Source organism: Abrus precatorius, unplaced genomic scaffold, assembly GCF_003935025.1.
Source record: "Abrus precatorius isolate BTA unplaced genomic scaffold, Abrus_2018 Scaffold9, whole genome shotgun sequence".
Taxonomy (NCBI): Eukaryota; Viridiplantae; Streptophyta; class Magnoliopsida; order Fabales; family Fabaceae; genus Abrus; species Abrus precatorius.
The window spans coordinates 21,752,559-21,777,002 of NW_020874439.1; the positions used below are offsets into that span (position 1 = coordinate 21,752,559).

A 24,444-nucleotide genomic window follows, 5' to 3' on the forward strand; every position below is an offset into this window, starting at 1 on the left:
ACTTTGTAAATAACCTTATTCACAAATAGATATTTTATCTATTTATACTTACAATATTTGCCATATACAAAAATTTTATACATTATGCTGAACTTATATAAATGGAATAAACAACTTTCAAAATTTAAAAATTTAAGATGGTACACATTACCATAGGAATCCCATCACCCATTTTTACAATTTTAGTGTTTTGATTCATCAAGTCCATCTCCTCTGTGGATCGTTTCTAAGTTCATGGTGCTCCGTAACCTTTGAATGAGGCCTCTCAATCTCACCTTCGAAGTGTTTCTAGCCTTCCTTAGCACGCAGATGCCTCGGAGCGGCTAGGGAAATGAACCATAGCAACGCCTCCTTAGCCTCATTTGTTTTGAAATCAAAGAATTTTAGGCAAAAAAAACCTTTAGTCATATATATAAATAGAAAGTCCCTGTAGAAGGGACATTATTTTCAATTTTCATGGGAGGATGATTTACAGTAACAAACAGACTATAGAGGGTAAGAGTTTAATGAAAAATTTGAATGACATATTGATGTAGAAATACAATGATAATAAATACTACGATGTTCAATCTGTTTATCACTATTTTTATAATTTCTTCACTTCATGTAGCTATATAGTTGTGTCTAGCGTAAGCCTGACGCAAAATTTGAAAGGTCACTGTACTGAGAAAAGTAGTAGTATTCATGTGGCGTCTATTGATTAAGGTAATTCCAGTGTAAAGGAATTTGACCAAACGCAGATTGACGATTCCATTACAAGCTTTTAAGTTGTGTGATACTAAAAATGATGAAATTTTATTTTTCTGTATTAAAGTATTTCTATGAGATTGTAGTACATGGCGTTTGAAGGATTTTGTATTAGAATATGCTTACCTAAAAATTTACATAATACATTATTGAACTTGTATAGAATTTGATGTGAAAAAATGAAATAAAAAGAAGTTGTAACGGTGTGGTTTACGATAATATGAATAATTTGTCTTTAGTAAAATAATATGTTATTCAATAATGACTAATTAGTATGCTAGCTAATTTATTAGCTCAACTAGCTCATCATGACCAAGTGGATTATATTTTTTTAGACCAAGATCCTTGTTGTACTCTGTTATCTTTGCTAGACCAAATGCATTGGGTTTAAGTGTCTTAGATCTTGCTATTAGAATTTTTATTTTTATTGCTCAAGTGGTTCCCTCGTTTGATATATAAAAAAATATTTTTAAATTATGCATTAAGAAAATAATTATTAAATAAGGGAAAAATAAAAGAAAACAAACAAATGTGAATAAAAAAGAGGATCTTAAGAATAAACACCCGTTAATGTGAAAAAGGATGGGTCTTGGGAATTGAATGACTTGCTTAAATTTCAGTCATATAAATTTGTACACACTGGATAAGTGATTCTGAACTTATACCCAACAATATAGACAAATTGACGGACGAGGATTAAAAACAACGAAGTACACGTGCTTTGAACTACCTAATATTTCGAGCTAGTTAGAATGCACAAGATACACAGCTCGTAAACAACTTGAAATAGTTATAACCCCAAGGCAAGTAGAAAGCTAAAAATTCATAACAAAGTCTTTAGTTGATTTAGTATAATTATTTATTTTAGAAAAAAATAATATGAATTTTTACCAAAATAAATAAAGAGATAATAATGGGTTTAGATATTTTTTTTGTCTGCTAATAAAAAGGGCTTAAGAGAAAAAACAAACAAACCCTGTATTACAATCCTAGGATGCCGCATTCATTCTTAAAAAAGATAGTAAAGAAGGGTGAGCCTTGTCAAAATAGAAAAAAGCTACCTCACTCTCAGCGCCTATTTTAGCCAACCAATCTGCATGTTGATTGACTTCTTTAAGAACATTGCTAAAGCTAATGAGCCTAATACCTTTTAACAAATTCCTAATCCTCCTAATTACAGAAAATAAAGGATAAATGTAGTATAGAGTCAAACCTAGGTCGATTCATGAAGACATATTCTCAGTCAAATTTAATTTTAGGTTTTCTTTTAAAAAATACAAATAAGGTTTTTGGAGTTTTAAAAATTGCAATTAATCAAATTAAATTACGAATAAAATTAAAGTGAGTAAGAGATGAATTAAAAAATATCAATCCATAAAATACCAATTGCGTGTAACTCTGACTATCACAGTATCTAAAGATTTAAATCCATGTTTGAACAATCACCCAATTCAATTATTAATTCAATCAAATAACCTAATTGAATAGAGTTATGAATTAAATTAAATAATCATTTAACCTAATGCGCATTCAGGTGATCTTTATCTTGGATGAGACGATGATCTTGATTCTAAAGACCTGACAGAAATAGAAAGCTGGCATGAGATCAACTAGTACTTGATTCTTAGTGTTGGAATATATTTTGGGCTGTCTAGAACTTGAATTGTTATTTTTTTTTTGTGATATAGTTATTTTGGCCATGTAAATATTATTTTAAATCTCATGTGTTTGACAAATATTTTGTAAATTACTGTATAAAATATGTATAAATACAGGCCTTGTACCAATGTTTGTAAATATTTATTTCAGATAATTATAACTTATGTTTACTGCTATTTACTTAATATTTTTTGGATTGGCAGACTTTGTAAATAACCTTATTCACAAATAGATATTTTATCTATTTATACTTACAATATTTGCCATATACAAAAATTTTATACATTATGCTGAACTTATATAAATGGAATAAACAACTTTCAAAATTTAAAAATTTAAGATGGTACACATTACCATAGGAATCCCATCACCCATTTTTACAATTTTAGTGTTTTGATTCATCAAGTCCATCTCCTCTGTGGATCGTTTCTAAGTTCATGGTGCTCCGTAACCTTTGAATGAGGCCTCTCAATCTCACCTTTGAAGTGTTTCTAGCCTTCCTTAGCACGCAGATGCCTCGGAGCGGCTAGGGAAATGAACCATAGCAACGCCTCCTTAGCCTCATTTGTTTTGAAATCAAAGAATTTTAGGCAAAAAAAACCTTTAGTCATATATATAAATAGAAAGTCCCTGTAGAAGGGACATTATTTTCAATTTTCATGGGAGGATGATTTACAGTAACAAACAGACTATAGAGGGTAAGAGTTTAATGAAAAATTTGAATGACATATTGATGTAGAAATACAATGATAATAAATACTACGATGTTCAATCTGTTTATCACTATTTTTATAATTTCTTCACTTCATGTAGCTATATAGTTGTGTCTAGCGTAAGCCTGACGCAAAATTTGAAAGGTCACTGTACTGAGAAAAGTAGTAGTATTCATGTGGCGTCTATTGATTAAGGTAATTCCAGTGTAAAGGAATTTGACCAAACGCAAATTGACGATTCCATTACAAGCTTTTAAGTTGTGTGATACTAAAAATGATGAAATTTTATTTTTCTGTATTAAAGTATTTCTATGAGATTGTAGTACATGGCGTTTGAAGGATTTTGTATTAGAATATGCTTACCTAAAAATTTACATAATACATTATTGAACTTGTATAGAATTTGATGTGAAAAAATGAAATAAAAAGAAGTTGTAACGGTGTGGTTTACGATAATATGAATAATTTGTCTTTAGTAAAATAATATGTTATTCAATAATGACTAATTAGTATGCTTGCTAATTTATTAGCTCAACTAGCTCATCATGACCAAGTGGATTATATTTTTTTAGACCAAGATCCTTGTTTTACTCTGTTATCTTTGCTAGACCAAATGCATTGGGTTTAAGTGTCTTAGATCTTGCTATTAGAATTTTTATTTTTATTGCTCAAGTGGTTCCTTCGTTTGATATATAAAAAAATATTTTTAAATTATGCATTAAGAAAATAATTATTAAATAAGGGAAAAATAAAAGAAAACAAACAAATGTGAATAAAAAAGAGGATCTTAGGAATAAACACCCGTTAATGTGAAAAAGGATGGGTATTGGGAATTGAATGACTTGCTTAAATATCATACCGAAAATTTCAGTCATATAAATTTGTACACACTGGATAATTGATTCTGAACTTATATCCCAACAATCTAGACAAATTGACGGAGGAGGATTAAAAACAACGAAATACACGTGCTATGAACTACCTAATATTTCGAGCTAGTTAGAATGCACAAGATACACAGCTCGTATCTATCCACATAAGTTTGAGCTGCATTTTAACAGGAAGTTATCACCTAACAAGACTTTGGCGACATTTATAATAGCAGCACCATTCTTATGATTAGCCTTGTCACAAAAGAGGTAAAATTTAATATCATACTTAATTTTATGCAACAAAGAGTTATTATTATGAGGGAAATTCTAGAAGATATAATTATTCCTATTTTTCCACAAATTTCAACTAATTATTCCAAACGAATTTTTTCATGGGGGTAAGAAAGAGAATTTTCTTTAGACAGATTGTAATCCAGCCAAATATTTAGGCCTTGGCTAAAGAAAGGAGTCCAATGTCCAAGAAGAATAAGTGATTCTACACTTGTCTAACAAACCAGTGGTCCCTAAGGATAAGAATAAGAGTTTCAGCTTTTTTCCCACACCTGGAATAGACAAGAGCGCTAGACATGCCTCAAAGCATCTTTCAGCCTTTGTTAAGAGACCATCATGGCCTACTTTCCATAAGACTGAAAGCTTTTTCGAGGAGTTTATCTTCTAGCTCCTAGACTGGAAATAACTAAAACTTGTAAAATTATTCTAAGTCCACATTCGAGGAGTTTTGAAGATTTTCTAGTCCTTGGACTGAAAATAACTAAAACCGATCGAAAAATAAGAATGACAAGAAAATTATTCCAAGTCCACAAGATTGAAAGTCTTTGTAGCATTTTCAAGTCCCTGACACACAGAAGCGGTTACTATCAGTTGAAGGTTTAAGACACAAAGAATGATCGTGGGAGAAAGTAGTTATGAGAAAAGTCACAACCGTTAGCACGATCAGAAGCAGTCGTGGCACGTGTAGAAGCCAGTTACTAAGAAATGACCGCGAAAAGAGGAAAACGGTGGTGGTCCACTTGACTATAAATACTACAAAGCTTCCTTTTCCAATGGGATGACTTTTTGGAACCCAAACACTACACCCAAACTCTCTGCATGCTGAAACATTGCACCGCGCTAGACACCAATTACCAAGAGACTCACAATCATTGTTTTTCACTGTGAAGAGTCGTACGTTTACATTCCTGCACATTTACATTTCTGTTCTTTATCTTCAATTTTGTTTTACTTGTTTCTGTTCCAACAATTTAGTTCTTGTTTGATACGCTTATGTAAAATTTCTATGTTTAATTCAGTTCTACGTTATTACTGTTCACTATTCCTACATAATAATATGCTTCACGACATCCATTTAATCATTTTAATTACAACACACTCAAAAGAAGCCAAGATAACCTAAAATTCATTCCCCATATTGCTCTTGGATTTATTTGTTTATAATTACATCAACTTATACCTATTCGCTTTGAATTTTAGGAATGAGGGTAATAGAAATCTCATTCATAGCAGCAATATTAGAAGGGTTTTTAAAAATATCAGAGACAAAGTTAATGATAAAAGGAGCTAAGAATTTCAATAATTTTTATAGAATAAAGCATCAATTCTATATGGACTAAGACCTTTAAAATTACCTATGCTGAACACAGAGATTTTAACTTCTTTTGTAGTTAGGTCAAAGTTTAAGATAGCTATCTTAGATTCTATAAAAAAAGGGGGAAGGAAGCTTCAGTGAGAAGGTTGGAATCACTAGAGCAAGGTTAAGAATAAAAATTCTTGAAATAGTTTACAGCCTGATTCCTAAGTTTAAGAGGGTGATATTCCCAATTATTTGTGTCAACTCTAAGAACCTCATTTAAATTATTTTGTCTACGGATCAAAACAGCTTTATGAAAGAAGCTATTGCTTTTATCCCTCAACTTTAACCAACTAAATTTGTAATGATGAAACCAGAAAACTTCTTCATGGTTTAGGATATTTTGATATTCAACCTATAGAGACTTTAAGAGCTGACTAAGCAAAGGATTATTACCTAAGGCTAATTTGCAGGAGATACCCCTAATCTTATTCAATAACCTCTTTTTTTTTAAAAAAAATATTGCTAAAAGTATTAAATTCCAACCAGTGATATATATATATTAAAAGAGCTTATATTTTCAGTCTAAGATTTAGAGGACACCCAATGGTTTTTTACTTGGTTAGGAAAATAACGGTGAGACAACCAAGGGGCCAAGAACTTAAAGGAATTATAATAAGGAACAAAGCTATTTTTATCTTTAATTTTGAGTCAAAGACCAACATTATCAGATTTAAGGAAAGGCAACTGAATAAGAGAGCTATTCTGAAACAACATCCTCCAAGAGTCATTTATGATAACTCTGTCAATTCTTTCCTTAAAGTTACCTTTGTGCCAAGTGAATGGATTTTCTTAAAATCCTAAGTCTTTTAAGCCACAACCATCCAGACATTCAGCAAATTGTTGAGTGAGACTCAAATTAGGTGATCTACCCCCAAATTTTTCCTTTTCATAAAGGATTGAATTAAAGTCTCCAGCTACACATCAGGATTTATAACAGTAGAGCAGAACTTAGTCAAAAGCTTCAAGCAATCAGCTTTTAGCCCTTCCTGGAGGAGAACGTGTATAGAAGACAAGATCCAATCCCTTTACCCCATACTAATATTTAGGTGGATAATGTATTTATTTTATTCCTATAATATTGACTTTAACTTTACTAGTATTCTAACAGCACCATATTCTCCCAGAAAATCTAATGGCATCCACTTTAACTGAGCCATCTAGGTTTATTTTTCTAATCACCCTATTAGCCTTATCGGAATAATTCTATATTCAAAAAGTGTAACACCTTATTCATTTCAAAATATTTCAAAATATAATATTTTTTGCAATTGGAAGGAGATAATAAAAATTTCATTTCAACTGACTTCGAATACAGTGTTCTAATAAAGTATTTCAACATATGAGATGGATTATAAATTTGAATCAAAATAATGCTACATGACCTATTTTGTACATCACAAATTTCAAAATAATTTCCTAAATCCTATAGCAGTTTCACGCATCTCATTCACTGAGCTTGGTGCTGGTTGTTTTAGTCACCTAAAAAATAAATATAAGGGTGAGTCCTCTACACTATCACATACACAAACATAAAGACTCACCTTGCATACTCCACACGTTTCCTAACTTAATTAAAATCATACATTACATAAACATGAATTAATTCTTTATAACATTGCACATGTCATATTCACAATACTATAGCAAGTCAACCATACACAACATCATTCCACATCGATCCATACACAAGTGCGCTCACTACACCTTCAATCAATCTACACACATGTGCGATCACTGCATGTTAGTCACGCTCACTATAGCTCTGTGATCACAGTTTCCGGACACCCCCAACCTAAAGGTCTTACTCAGTTTCATAGCATGGATAGTAATCGGTTAGCCCCTACCTCACGAATATAACGTGTGCGGTCACGGGCCCTTAGCAAAAGTGTTGGTTAGAGGTTGAGTCTGGAGAAGAGTGTATAGCCTGTGGTGCACCCACACTCACTGTTGGTGTCACCACCACCCTCTTTTTCCTAAGGTATTTCTACCGCCCCTATCTTCCACACCTCTAGTGTATCGCTATAACCATTCATGTAACATCCTCGTTTTTATATTTATTATTATAGTATTGAATGTTGGTTATATTTGTGAAGTTATTTCAATTTTAGAGAGTTTAAATGATATAGGTTGCAGGATATCTAGTTGTAGCGAGATATCTCTCGTTGTGGCGAGAAGCATTCTGATGCTCTCTCACTGTAGCTAGAATTCTCTCGCTATAGCGAGGATGCTCTCGCTATAGCTAGAATGACAGACAATAAAGTATAATTTTGTCTTATTTTTTCGCTGTAGCGAGAAATGGCTTGTTGTAGCAAGAATGTCACGAGTCTAGGAGTATTTAAGAGTTTCCAAGTTAGAAAACTTGGATTACAATCCAAGTTTCGAGCTCTCCCTTGTTCTCTCGACCCCTGACCCTCTCTTCTCAGAAAATCTCTCTAAAACCTCAACTTTCTTTCAAATCCAAGCTTGGAAACTTCATCAATCAACTCCAAATAAGTTCTTGGAGCTTTGTTTTCTCTTTTTGGGTGTTTTCTAAGTTTCTCCTTTCTCAAAATGTTCTTTTTTGTGATATCTAGGAAGATCTTGGTTCTTTCACCTAAAATCCTTCACAAAATCTCTTTCAAAACTTCATCTCAAGGTAAGAAGGGCTCTATTTTGTTATTTTAAGCATAATAATTATTTTGTAACCATGAGAATACTTTACGTCTGTGTTTTAGTATGATTCTTATGATTGATTGATATTGAATTATTATGAAAAATATGTTTGGCTGATTTTGGGTGTTAAAGATATGTTCGAGTAGTCCGTTTGTTTGGAATTTAGTTTGGAAGTGCTTTACTAAGCACGATCTCTTACTTGAATAATGAGTTTAATACGAAAGGGAGTATGAGATAAGTGTAAGAAGCTGAATGGTTCTAGTGTTAATAGTTACAAAGATACACTAGAGGTATAGAGCCTGGAGACGATAGGAAATCTGGGAAAAATGTAGGGTGGTGAGCGACATTTGCGCATGTGTACACATTCTTTCTAAGAGCGAATGCGCCATATGGCCTCACACTCATTTCTTGACTATACCTTTGCTAAGAGGCCCGTTATTGTATACGTTGTATCCATATGCATGGACTAACCGACGACTATTTACCTAGTTGTGTAAGACCTCAAGAACTGCTGGAGGTATCGTATAATTGTGATCACAATGCACTGAATGTGCGTATCCGAAAGAGAGCAACATAATAATTATGAATATGTGTATGTCTAATATATTGCTTTGAGATTTATGTTATTATGATTCCTTGTATTCCATGACATTGATTGTGTTGTTATGTTAGTCTTTAAAGTAATATTATGTTTTAAATGATAAGATAAGTGCTCATCCTTACTGATAATTTTAGGAAACCAGGATGACAAATCTGCAGGGAAGAGTTAGGCTGGTAGATAGTTTTGTAGACTTTAGATTAAATTACGTATTTAATGAATATCAACGTGTAAATCATTTTAAATTTGTTGTATTGGTAGAGAATGACCCTAGGGTTTATGTCATGATAGAGATGAATTTTGCTTGTAGTATTCCATTCGACTTTCCTAGGAGTAGGATAGACCAAACCTTATGTGTATATATGTATAAGGGTACAGTTAGAATCCCAGCAGCCCTTACTTACTTATACACCTACCATGACCACGACTCTCTAGGAAGACCTACCCGTTGGACCTTTGAGCACATCACGGGAACAGAGGTCAGAGCTGACTCTGGCAATGGGTATCTGGGATCTAATGACGATTTAGACTCCGAGGACCTAGTCGAGAAGAAGAGTTGAAAGGCTGGAGATGAGTATAACTGAGGCTGCTCTGGGATCCTTTTTGTAGTATTTGGTGTTGTAATTATTATTTTGATCTTTAAAAACTCAAACATACAGTTTGTAAATTAATATACTGTATTGTAAAGTTTATGTATAGCCTTTTTCTTTACTTTTGATTATGGTAATTTTGGAAGTTTTATGCTATTGCAATATTCTATGGATTTAAATAGAAATATTTGATTAAATTGTAGTAATTACTTCTGAGAAAATTTTATGGTATCCAAATTTCATATTGAAATAGAATTGAAATGAAAAATTATTTATATGTACTGAATTTGAAATAAGGACGTTACAATTCACACTTTTCAACCATTTCAAACACAATCACGTTCACCATGTCATTTGCACACATTCATCCACATTCTCAATCAATGGCATGTTTACATATGTTTAACCACGTTATACTCAAACACAAAATTTTCATCACAACTTATTGCGAATCACACCATTTTCATCACAGACATTATCCAATATCAATCACATTATGAATAACATGAAATTTTCATCAATACACACATTTTCCTACGCTCTATCTCAATCACAAGCCATTGCATAGCATCATAAACAAATTTTAAACACAAGAGATATGGTAGAGTCCCTCCTTACCTCGAAATGAAGACCCATTACAAAATCGATGGTAGAATGGCTCCCCACACGGATTTTTGTCCTAAATACATGGAAAACTCCATGAGAAACTAAGGACAACGAATAGAGGGTGAAAACAAAACCTTAACTCATAAAACTTACCTCCAAACAACCAAAACATGATAATAATCTTCAAGCTAGGATACAAACGGTATTGGAGGCAATTTAATTGGTGAAAACGGGTTAAGGGTCAAGACAATCGAAGGAGAGATGAAGGGAAAGAGTAGGAAATGAGTTTTCCGAACCCAAAACACCTCAAATACCTTAGGAGTCATAATATTTCGCTACAGCGAGACATCTCTCGCTACAGTGAGGCTCATTCTCGCTACAGCGAAAATATCAGATAAAACTGCACCTTATTTTCTGCATAATCTTGTTAAAGCGAGACCCTCTTGCTATAGCAAAGCTGAATCCATAAAACACCTCTTCTTTGTTGCCCTCATGCTATAGCGAGAACGCAACAGAGACACTCACATCTCCTATGACCTTCTTGCTATAGCGAGAAAGCAATAGAGACAAGCCAACTTGTCCAAGACTTCTCGCAATAGCGAGAATGACCCTACAGCACACATTAGCCTATACTCTCAGGCATTTTCAATCCAACCATAAGTCAACAGCCACACATTAAATCACCACATACACATACACACATATCGACATCACCAACATAAATCACAAAGCACATCTAAATCACGACATATATATATATATATATATATATATATATATATATATAGTTGACAAGTTACCTCTTTCTACACGCTTGTACTTTATTAGTTTGGTTAAATAAGGTAACTTTTCAACTGTTAGATTATTTGATTTGCACGACTAAGATTTTGTGTAAGTCTAAAAACCTTACACCTGATGTCAATAGATCCTATCTCATATATATATACACATATATATATATATATATATAATTGTTAGAAAATAATTACAAAACTCAAGGCATTACAAAAAGGGCAATGAAGTGCAATTTATAAATTGTAATTAGGTCATTTATCAATTTATAGAAAGTTTTATTCCCAGCACCCCTTCAATTTCAAAAAAGATAATTTATAAAGCTAAAGATTATAATTTGTAGCATCTATATCGTGCTGGTATTTGCCTAAATTACCATCCACAGAGAAGGGGATTTTAGAGTTATCAGGATCTATATCTTTTATTTAATCTAGGTCCATGCATAGGGGTATATAATCCTTCAAAAAGGATGTGTTTATAATCCTCCATGCTATCAAATTTTAAAGAATCATTTTTCCCCAAAATATTACCTGATTTTGTTATTTTAAAAACTAAAGCTAATTGATTTACCTAGGAGTTTCAGCAGAAGGGTATATTTCCAAAGGGAGCACCATTACTCATAATCATCTAGAGGAATTTTTAGATCTGGACACAAGTTTTAGGGTTTATCAGCAGTTTCATCATTATCTTCAGTCTCGGACAATATTCAAATAATCCAACACAATTTTAACTATTTCTTCATCATTTAAAATTGGATCTATCTCATTTGACTCTAAAACTTTATATTTATAGATAAAAGATTTAAAAGAGCTAGGTTTAGATGACACTTGGTTCGCTTTTGGTTCATCAGACCGCTCACCCTCTTGCATGTCCAAGACATGCGCTGCCATAGGAATTCCATCACCTATTTTTACCGTTTTAGTGTTTTGATCCACCAAATCCATCTCCTCTGTGGATTGTTTCTAAGTTCATGGTACTCCATAATCTTTGAATCCACTAGAGCAGTGAAGGAGGCCTCTCAATCTCACCTTCAAAGTGTTTTTAGCCTTCCTTAGCACGCAGGCTAGGGCAATGAATCCTAGCAACGCCTCCTTAGCCTCCTTTGTTTTGAAATGAAAGAATGAATCTTGGAGCTTATGTGAAACCCTAGTATCCTGGGTTTAAATATTTACCCAAACCTAAGCACCCACAAAGTATGGTACAACGAATCAATGTGTCCGGTAAGCAACAAATTCAAACCGTGACTAACTATTTTGAATAGAAAGTTAATTAAACAATGAAAAATGGTTTACATAACATACCTCTAATTGCAACTCTTAGAGCTTGACCTGCATAAAGAGATTGTTCAACTCATTTTATTTGACTATAACAAGGCTTCTCTTTTTCTTTTCTTTTTTTTGTTAGTATCATCTGTGTACTGGTTGACTAGTTAAAATTGATTAGAATTTATTATATTTTTAGGGGAACAACTTAGTACGTTTATTTATTAGCTAAATTGAGACATTAACGAAAGTGAAGAAAAATTAGATTCACACGTAGAACTTCTTGCCAAAGTACTGTTATGCAAAGAAAATAAATCATTATATTATGTGTGGACAATTTTTATTGGGTTGTTTTTATTTCTTTTATTCCATCTCTTAGAAAGAAAAATAAATAAATCAAAATATTTAATAGCATGACTATATATTTATACAAAATTTCTACCTCAAGCATATGCAATGTAGTCGTAAACAGTCAAGTAAAATCTAATTCACGAAATCATTCAATTTATAAACCACATCGTTGTTATAAAGACCATAATGTCAGAGGAAACATTATTATTGGACATAGAGGAAAAGTTATAAGCGTCTATGCTGTAAAATAGATTTTCAATAGAATAAAAAATACATCCATAGTAGAATCATAATTATAAAATATGACCCTAATCAAAATGCATACACTTGTCTTATACACTACCAAGATAGTGAAAAAAATATATACTTTATAAATTAGATTCACGCGTAGAACTTCTTTTAAAAAAAATAAATACTGTTCTGCAAACTAACGAATCAGTAGACCATGCGTGAAGAATATTTAAATATTATCACAGTTAGTGTAAGTCTTAGTTCATTTTTGTGACATTTTATGTTCTGGAAATATGTGAAATCATGCTCGCAAACGGAATTGATAAATTATTCATGAAACATGAAAGAGCATGTATAGAGATTTAACACACCATTTGCATTACTTTTTGAAATTCAAAACATAATATGTAGTATAGTAATTTGGCTTGCATGGCAAGTGCTTCACATAGGCAAATAGACCACGTACCAAGCCCATTTATTTAATTCAATCATAGGTCTTATTCTATGTATAGTAATACATACAGCTAGCTAGCTAGCTAGCCTATTACGATTATTATAGCTGGAAGCTTGAATTGTTCAGGCCAAGGCCATAGATAGCAGTCCAAGGATCCACTCTGATGGATAGGAGATGGAAGATGCAGAGTCAGTAACAATATTAATGGATGAACCATTAACTGTTCCCTGATTTTGAAGTGCATAGTAGGCAACAAAGAAGAGGGGTGGTGAAATGGTAGCCCAATCACTCTGTTTGGCGCTGTAGCCAACCAAGAAGTTATCTACCGTCGTATATTGTTTGGCTATATTTCCAACCTTTTCCTCCAAGTCTTCCACCGGATTTTTAGGATCAGGCGTAAACCCAGGGTAGCATTGATAATCAACAACATTAATAATACTGTTGTACTTTTTGAACAAGGGGACGTAGAACTTATCACCGTTAGCAAAGTTTGGAGCAATGGAAGCCCTAGTGATGACTTTATCTCCCTTTAGGTTGTCTATGAGTTGGCCAATGCAAGTGACAAAGTCATCTGCTGTGATTGCAGGCACAATTTTGTCATAGCGAACATCAATTCCATCCAAATTGTAGTCTGCGATGATCCTTTTCAGCGATTCAGTGGCATTGGTAATCCATGCACGTGTATCAGTGCCACAGTCGAAGGGGAATTGTTCACCGTTGTTTCCAATACTAACTAGCACTTTAACTGTTGTCCTGCGGGCACTGTCTTTGAACTGCTTAATCTTCGCCGGAGTGACTTTTTCGGTGTCCCAGTAAGGAATGAACTTTCCCTTGGTTGAGTTTATCCCATCGTAGTCTCTAGCATAGGCCAGAACCAGTTGGAATTCATTCGCACATCTAGGGATCTTTTTAGGGTATGAGAATGAGTCATCATTGGCGTATTCACGAAACACATTGAACCCCATTATGGCAAGTATAGAAATAGGAGTTTCGGATATGAACAAAACAGTTGTTGCTATTTTGTATGTTTGGTGTGATGAAACCACACTCCACTCCTTCCCTTATATAGTAGAGCTCAAAGCCTCCTTGCCAAAGTTGACTAATACAATCCAATGGAAAAGGAGTCATGAATATTATATACAAATCATAAAAATATTTACAAGAAAACTGTTGAAGGTTTTAAAAATTATTAGAAAGGAGAAAAACTATAATCAAAACTGAAAAAATTTGGCAAGTTTATGAATGTGATATATCTTTTTTATTTAAATATAATATTTTATATATTTATTGATTTTATTTATCTGTGCTTGCATATATATAAATTTTATGTGTAATTTGAAAATTGGTATTACGTCCGCCTCTTAACTGAGATGATTCTGATAATTTTATATACAAATCATAAATGAGAACAAGCTGAGTAGGCTTCAATTATATTCGAACGCGGCAAAATTAATGAGTGAGTACATATTGGAGTTTTAATCAAATAATTAGTTTGCGGAACCACTTATGCAGTGGGTACAAATTTATATCACTCGTTAACTTTTAGATATGAATAATGAGTGAGTCTTAATTTCCTAACTCCTACGACCAATCCTTTTTCACATTACTGGATTCTTTTGCGGAGGAAATGAGACATACCAATGATTAAATAGATTAGGATTCACATTAAATTTTTATTTTATAATTTATTTAATTTTAATAATTAATTACTAAAACATAAAAAATGTTATTTGATAATTTTAGGAAAAAAACTCTTTAGTAATATATATATAAATAGTGATGCATAAAAAAGTCCTTGGAAAAGGAAAATTGTTTTCATGGAAGGATTATTTACAATAACAAAGAGACTACAAGAGGATAGAAGTTCGATAAAAAATTTGAATGACATGTTCATGTAGAAATATAATGATAATAAATATTATAAATGTTCAATTCATTTATCACTACTTTTATAATTTGTTCAGTGCAAGTAGTTAGGTAGTTGTGTCTAACGTAAGCTTTACGAAAAATTTGGAAAGTTACTATAATCAAGAAAGTAGTAGTATTTGTGTTGCGTCAATTGCTTAATGTCTTAGATCCTGTTATTAGAATTTTTATTTTTATTGCTCAAGTGGTTTAAAAAAATATTTTTAAATTATGCATTAAGAAAATAATTATTAAATAAGGGGAAAATAAAAGAAAACAAACAAATGTGAATAAAAAAGAGGATCTTAGGAATAAACACCCGTTAATGTGAAAAAGGATGGGTATTGGGAATTGAATGACTTGCTTAAATATCATACCGAAAATTTCAGTCATATAAATTTGTACACACTGGATAATTGATTCTGAACTTATATCCCAACAATCTAGACAAATTGACGGAGGAGGATTAAAAACAACGAAATACACGTGCTATGAACTACCTAATATTTCGAGCTAGTTAGAATGCACAAGATACACAGCTCGTATCTATCCACATAAGTTTGAGCTGCATTTTAACAGGAAGTTATCACCTAACAAGACTTTGGCGACATTTATAATAGCAGCACCAATCTTACGATTAGCCTTGTCACAAAAGAGGTAAAATTCAATATCATACTTAATTTTATGCAACAAAGAGTTATTATTATGAGGGAAATTCTAGAAGATATAATTATTCCTATTTTTTCACAAAATTTAAGTAACTATTCCAAACGGATTTTTTCGTGGGGGAAAGAAAGAGAATTTTGTTTAGGCAGATTGTAATCCAGCCTGTTATTTAGGCCTTTGCTAAAGAAAGAAGTCCAATATTCAAGAAGAATAAGTTTATTCTACATTTGTCTAACAAACCAGTGGTCCCTAAGGATAAGAATAACAGTTTCAGCTTTTTCCCTACACCTAAAATAGATAGGAGAGCTAGACATGCCTCAAAGGCACCTTTCAGCCTTTGTTGAGAGCCTATCATGGCCTACTTTCCACAAAAAGATAGTAATTTTAGGAGGACTCTCCCAATCTCACACAAGTTTGAAGATATTATTATAATTTCTTTCCTTTTTCCTTAGTAATTAGGTTATATGCATTTTTTATGAAAAAAAAATACCATTATTAGAGAATTTTTAAAAAAAGAGATCCTAACATCGTGACCAAACAAAAGGAGGGATTTGAGCAATAGAATCACATGAAGAGGCAGAAAAAATAAATCTAATTCTAGGCCAATTCCAACCCGCTTAGAAGAGAACATGGCTATAAGCTCATTCAACTTAACCTTAAGAATATAGTACAAGGCATAACTAGAAAGATTCTCATGACTCTGAACTCAATTATCCTCCTAAAATTTTATGGTCAGCTCATCCTCTATAATACATCCTAACCCTTTAGAAAAAGAACTCCAAATAGACAACATTATTTTCTATAATTGAGAATGATTTCGAGTGTTTCTAAAGTTAGGGTTCCTTCTAAGGGAAAACTTATATTTGCAGCATAAAAGCTTAGATAATTGGGAGAAGTTATGAGTCTCTACCAAAGTTTCATAATATAAGCCCGATTCACAAGACGAATGTCCCTAAAGTTCAACCCTCAACCTTTAGGTTTAAAAATTTTATCTCAACTAATTAAATGGCATTTTTTGCTACCCAGGGACCACAAATAAATTTTTTGCAGATACTATCATCTCTTTACACACAGATTTAGGTATGATCATAGATTGGATAAAGTAAGTAGGCATGCTTATAATACAAGCCTCAGCTAGAGTTACTCTTCCTGTCATAGATAAAGCTTTCATTTTTCATAAAGATAATTTTTATTAACTTTATCAATTATAAAGGAAAACTCTTGTCTAGAAGGATTGAGATGGCTAATAGGGCTACCCAAGTATTATCCAAAATGAAAAGTATAATTAATTCCTAAACTAAGATAATCTCTTAAGATAGAAAAGGATCACAATATTTAGAAAAAAAGATAGAGGACTTTTCCTTATTTATTGAAAGACCTAAGGCTAAATAGAATTTACTTAGAGCAGTACTAATTACATTAGCATTATACCTACGCTGAACAAGAAGGTTTTAACTTCTTCTATAGTTAAGTCAGAGTTTAAGACAGCTATCGTAGATTCCATATGAGGTGAGAAGGAAGATTCAAGAGAATGTTAGAGCCACTAGAACAAGGTTAAGAATAAAGATTCTTGAAATAGTTTATAACCTGATTTCCAAGTTTAATGGGGTCATACTTCCAGTTATTTGTGTCGTCTCTAAGAGCCTCAATTAAATTATTTTGTTCACATATCAAAACAGTTTTACGAAAGAAGCTATTGTTTCTATCACTCAACTATAAACAATTGGATTTATAATGATAAAACAAGAAAACTTTTTCATGGTTCAAGATATTTTGGTATTCAGCCGATTTATGAGCTAAGGATAGAAACAATATAAAGGCTAATTTACAAGAGATACCCTAATCCTATTCAATAACTTCTTTTAAAATTGCCAAAAAGTATTTAATTCCAATCAATGATATATATATATATATATATATATATATATATATATATATATATATATATTAAAAGAGCTTATATTTTTCAGTTTAAGATTTATAGGTCACCCAAGAGTTTTTTTGCTTAGTTAGGAAATCACGGTCAGGCAACCAGGGCCAAAAATTTAAAGGAATTATTAAAAGTAGTGAGAATTAGTCGACTTTTTTGTAAGAATTTTTTTAAAATTGAAAGAAAGTTGATTACAAACAATTTTTGCGCAAATGTGTTTTGAAAATTAAATAAAAGTTGATTATAATTTATTTTTATATTATGTACAGTAGCAAGAATAAAATTAATTATAATCAACTTTTATAAGGGAACATTTTTGTAAAATTTTTCAACTTACGACTTACATAATATCCGATTTATGTAACATTTTGAATGTATGAAATATAGTTTTTAAAATCTGTCACAATTTTATCTAAATCGATGTAGTACGAACATTTAATTAGCTTTGAATATTAAAATTATTTATATTTTTTTCTAATTTTATATTAATTTTTAATATTATTAATTAAATAAATTTAAATTTTAAGATAAAATTTATTACATATACTCATCAAGCTCTAATTTTATTTTTTTGAATTGACAAATTTTTTTAATTTGAACAATGTTATTATATATTTTAACTTATAATTATTTATTTACAAAATTATCTTCTATGTAAAATAAGAGATTGAAAAATTTAATATAAATATTTATATTAATTTAATTAAATAATACATATATAAAAATATAAATATTTATACTATAGAAAATAGAAATTTTCATAAAATATAAATATTATTTGATAAAATTAACACATAAGTATATTTATTCCTATAATAAGCTATAAAAATTGTTAAATTTTTTATATTTTTGATAAAAAAAATTTATCAAATCCTAATGTTTTATTTTTAGAATGGCCAAATATTTTTATTTTGAATAGTGTTATTATATATTTCTATCTATAAACTAAAATTAGATCAAACATATTCATAGGTGAATAAATTATGTAAATTTTTTTTTAAAAACTATTTAAGTACAAAAGTTAAATTTTTTATTATTCAAAATATCTCAAATTAATTTTTTTTTTTGTCTTTTTGTTGTTTTGTATCCGGTTTAATTTAGATCTAGCTCAGATCATGTACTTAGATGTGATAGGTGAATTTATCATTCAAAATTTTTTGTATATACAAATACTCAAACATGAAATGTTTCTTAAGCGATATTGAGTTGTTTATCACTTGTAGCAATCTTTATTATTACTCAAATTAATATTTTGTGCTTACGTGTCACAATATATCATTTTATTATTTTTGCTCTGAATGAGTCTTAAATTCCTAAGACCAATCCTTTTTCACATTACTGGATTTTTTTGGTAGGAAGAGGGACGTAGAATTGATTCAATAGATAAGAATTAACAAAATACATTATTTTATATTTTTATTGAAGCAAATCTTATTTTTTATTCATTTTTCTCTTATATAATAATTATTTTGCTATCGCATATTTCAAAATATAACGCTGAAGAAAATTTTAAACGCTTTCTATTTTATATTTTATTTATTCCTTTAATAAATTAAATAATAAAACATAAAAAATGTTATGATAATTTATGGGAAAATTCTTTAATAATATATATAAATAGTGGTGAATAATTTTTTCTTATGCTCTTTATTTAATTTCTAAACTATAGACTTAAATGTCTAGCTATTCATTATTACATGTATGTATTTTATGTTTTTGTTTATTACATGACATAAAAATTTAAAATTAAAATAACTTATGAAAAATACTAAATAGTGCTTAGGATAATGGTTACAGAATTAAAAGTATTTTCTATATTTTTTTTATCTTTAACATTTAAGATTTTGTACTAGAATTAAAAAAAATCATTGGTAATTTAAAATTTATTAAAAAAATATACTACCTCTTATCCTATTTATAAAAATTAATTATATATTATACATTTATACTTTATTTTAAAAATGGTCAAATTAGTATTTTATATACTAAATGTATCAATACATTCGCTTAAGATAAAGGATGGGTGTGTATCTTATTGATGCAAAATCTTACAATAAATAAAGATATAAAAAAATAAAAAATTAATGCATGTGAAAATTAGTATCTATTTCTTATAATTAGAAAATATATATATATTAATAGTTATTTTTTATAAATAAGATCAAAAGAAATTTATTTAGCTTTCCATTACCATATTCATCTTATCTTCTGTCAAACAAATATTAATTACTAAAGATAAAATTATAAAAAAATTATTTTTTGATTTTATAAAACAACAATAAAAATAAAAAATTTGTCAAAGCATTAAAAAAAGACATAAAATAAATTCTTTTATCAATTGTAGATGTAAATACCATTGAATTCCTAAGATATTACAGAAGTCAGAACCTTCATTCTAAAAATTGTATACAATGCTCCTCAAGCTTAGAAATATCATAGTAAGCACGTTTATTATATATTTTAATATTTTTTAACCAATGCATTTCTTAAATCACATGGCAAATGATATTTTGAAAAGAAATGATGTGTTACTAACAGAAGCTTACATGTCTTATAAATATATTAGAAAGTTATTTCTTTTGAAGTGTATTTCAAAAATTAAAAAGTTATAAATCGTTGATACCTTGTTTAGAAAATAAATTGTATACTACTTAATAATATTTTAAAAAATATAATTTTAACTAATTTAGGTATTAGTTTGACTCCCAAAATAAAAGAAATTAAATTCACATCTTATAACTACTTAATACTACTTAACAAAACCCTTATATTTACTCCCAAAATAAAAGGAAATTAAATCCAAATCTTATGCAAATTAAATCCATTCATGCCCTATGAAATGTAATGACATGAACTCAAAGCAATAAAGTGAGTACGTATTCGAATTTTAAGAAAATAATTAGTTTGCGGAACCACTTATGCAGTGGGTACAAATTTATATGACTCATGAAATTTTAGATATGATTAATGAGACTTAAATTCCTAAGGCCAATCCTTTTTCACATTAGTGGATTTTTTTGGGGGAGGAAGGGGACTGGGCCAGGGACAGAGAAATGATTAATAGATAAGAATTGACACAAAATTTTTATTTTATAATTTATTTAATTTTTTAATAATTAAATAATAAAACATAAAAAAAATATTATTTGACAATTTTAGGAAAAAAATCTTTAGTGATATATATAAATAGTGGTGAATGAATTTTTTTATTTGTTCTATATTTTTTTTTCTGAACTGTAGGCTTAAATGTCTATTCATTATTATCATATTTGTTGTATGTATTTTTTGTGTTTTTTCTTATTCAAAATCGTTGGACTAAATGATATAAAACTTAAATGTCTATTCATTATTGGACATTGCTTAAATTTCAGTCATATAAATTTGTACACACTGGGTAAGTGATTCTGAAATTTTTTATTAGAATTTTTTATTTTTATTGCTCAAGTGGTTCCCTCGTTTAATATATAAAAAAATATTTTTAAATTATACATTAAGAAAAATAATTATTAAATAAGGGAAAAATAAAAGAAAACAAACAAATGTGAATAGAAAAGAGGATCTTAGGAATAAAGACCCGTTAATGTGACAAAGAGACTACAATGTCCAATCCGTTTATCACTATTTCTATAATTTTTTCACTGCAGGTAGTTGGGTAGTTGTGTCTAGTGTAAGTCTTACACACTTTACTGAAAAAAGTATTAGTATTCGTGTGACATCTATTGATTAAGGTAATTTCAGTGTAAAGAAATTTGATCAAACGCAGATTGACAATTCCATCGCAAGCTTTTGATTGTGATACTAAAAATGATGAAATTTTATTTTTTTGTATTAAGATATTTTTATGAGATTGTGGTACATGGCATTCAAATGATTTGGTGTTAAAATATGTTTACCTAAAAATTTACATGAAATATTATTGAACTTGTGTAGAATTTGATGTGAAAAATTGAAATATGAAGGAGTTGTGACGGTGTAGTTTATAGTAATATGAATAATTTGGCTTTAGTAAAATAATATTTTATTCAATAATGACTAATTAGTATGTTAGCTAATTAATTAGCTCAACTAGCTCATCATGACCAAGTGGATTACATTTTTTTAAACCAAGATCCTTGTTGTACTCTGTTATCTTTAGTAGACCAAATGCGTTGGGTTTAAGTGTCTTAGATCTTTTTATTAGAATTTTTTATTTGTATTGCTCAAGTGGTTCCCTCGTTTAATATATAAAAAAATATTTTTAAATTATGCATTAAGAAAAATAATTATTAAATAAGGGAAAAATAAAAGAAAACAAACAAATGTGAATAGAAAAGAGGATCTTAGGAATAAACACCCGTTAATGTGAAAAAGGATGGGTCTTGGGAATTGAATGACTTGCATAAATTTCAGTCATATAAATTTGTACACACTGGATAAGTGATTCTGAACTTATACCCAACAATATAGACAAATTGACGGACGAGGATTAAAAACAACGAAGTACACGTGCTATGAACTACCTAATATTTCGAGCTAGTTAGAATGCACAAGATACGTAGCTCGTAAACAACTTGAAATAGTTATAACCCCAAGGCAAGTAGAAAGCTAAAAATTCATAACAAAGTCTTTAGTTGATTTAGTATAATTATTTATTTTAGAAAAAAATAATATGAATTTTTACCAAAATAAATAAAGAGATAATAATGGGTTTAGATATTTTTTTTGTCTGTTAATAAAAAGGGCTTAAGAGCAAAAAAGAAAAAGAAAAAAACAAACAAATCGTGTATTACAATCCTAGGATGCCGCATTCATTCTTAAAAAAGATAGCAAGGAAGGGTGAGCCTTGTCAAAATAGGAAAAAGCTACCTCACTCTCAGTGTCTATTTTAGCCAACCAATCTGCACGTTGATTAACTTCTCTAAAAACATGGCTAAAGCTAATGAACGTAATACCTTTTAATAAATTCCTATTCTTCTTAATTACAGAAAACAAAGAATAATTGTAGCTGAAAAATTTCACAATTAAAGAGATAGCCTCCTTAGAATCACATTCGACCCAAATTAATGAATATCATTCAAAATAAATAACAAACTTAAGCTCTTAATAGATTCTATAAAGTTCAACAACTAAAGGGGGCAGGGGTCAAAGATACTATGGAAACTAGCAACAAAGCTTCCCCAACTATCTCAAATGAGCCCTCCACAACTAGCCAATCCAAAATAATGTGAAACAAATTTATCCACATAAGTTTGACCTGCATTTTAACAGGTAGTTATCATCTAACAAGACTCTGGCGACGTTTCTAATAGCAGCACCAATCTTATGATTAGCCTTGTCACAAAAGAGGTAAAATACAATATCATAAATTTTATGCAACAAAGAGTTAGTATTATAACGGGTATTCTAGAAAATATAATTATTCTTTTTTTTTCCACAAATTTCAAGTAACTGTTCCAAACGAATTTTTTTATGGGAGTAAGAAAGAGAATTTTGTTTAGAAAAATTGTAATTCAGCCTGTTATTTAGGCCTTTGCTAAGAAAGCAGTCCAATATTCAATATTGTACTTAATAATATGTTCGAGTAGTATATTTGTTTGGAACTTAGTCCAGAAGTGCTTTAATAAGCACGATCTTTTACTTGAGTAATGGGTTTAGTACGAAAGGGAGTATGGGATAAGTGTAAAGAAGCTGAATGGACTTAGTGTGAATAGTTACAGAGATACACTAGGTATAGAGTTCGGAGACGATGGAAAATCTGGAGAAAACGTAGGGTGGTAAGCGACATTTGCGCATGTGTACAAATTCTTTCTCAGAGCGAATGCGCCACATGACCTCACACTCATTTTTTGACTAGACTCCTGACTATACCTTTGCTAAGGGGCCGTTATTGTATACGTATCTGTATAAATGGGCTAGCTAGCAACTATTTACCTAATTGAGTAAGACCTGAAGAACTGCTGGAGGCATCGTATAATTGTGATCACAATGCACTGAGAGTACGTATACAAAAGAGAGAAATATAATGATTTGTGATGGAATATATGTATATGTAATATATATTGCTTTGAGATTTTTGTTATTATGATTCCTTGTGTTCCATGACTATGATTGTGATGTGATGTTGGTCTTTAAAATATTATTATGTTTAAATAATAAAATAGAACCTCATCCTAACTAATATTTTCAAGAAACAAGGATGACTGATCATGAAAGAATTAGACTAATAGATAGTTTTGTACATAATAGACTTAATTATGTGTTTAACGAGTATCAGAGGACATTTTATTTTAAGTTTGTTGTCGTTGTTAAAGATGTACCTTGGACTTTTAACTTGTTGTATTTTGCTGTACATAGGCACTCATGATGTCCAAACTAGCAAAGATGTTAGAAAATGCACTTGGAGAAGAGAAAGTTGCCGATGTTATTGCGTTTAGAGGAGGATAAGGAATTAATGAAAATGTAGATGAGGCAATACGAGAGAGTAATAGACAAAAGAATGGCTGATGAAGAAGTAGAGATTAATATTTTGCAAGAAATCCTTCTAGGAAGGGAAAGGGAGAACCACCTTTTGCAAAAGGAATGTGAAGATAAGTAGACAAATTTGAAAGAAGTGACCAATTATTTCATAAGCTAAAGGTGGAACTTTATGAACAATGATTGCATACATGAAGAAGATGATGAACAATATATAATAGTACATATGAAATAGAAAACTCACGAAAAAAGAAATTTTAAATTTTAGATTCGCAGTATACTTTAGGGAGCCATTATATGAACCGCTCTTTA

At 30.3% G+C, this 24,444-nt stretch overlaps 1 protein-coding gene across 1 annotated transcript; it reads right to left on the reverse strand.

The window, feature by feature from the left end:
- Positions 1-13,300: 13,300 nt before the first annotated feature.
- On the reverse strand, positions 13,301-14,143 carry LOC113851001 (ruBisCO-associated protein-like). The gene has a single exon (XM_027481500.1). The coding sequence runs from the start codon at positions 14,141-14,143 to the stop codon at positions 13,301-13,303; it is 843 nt and encodes a 280-aa protein (XP_027337301.1).
- Positions 14,144-24,444: the final 10,301 nt, after the last annotated feature.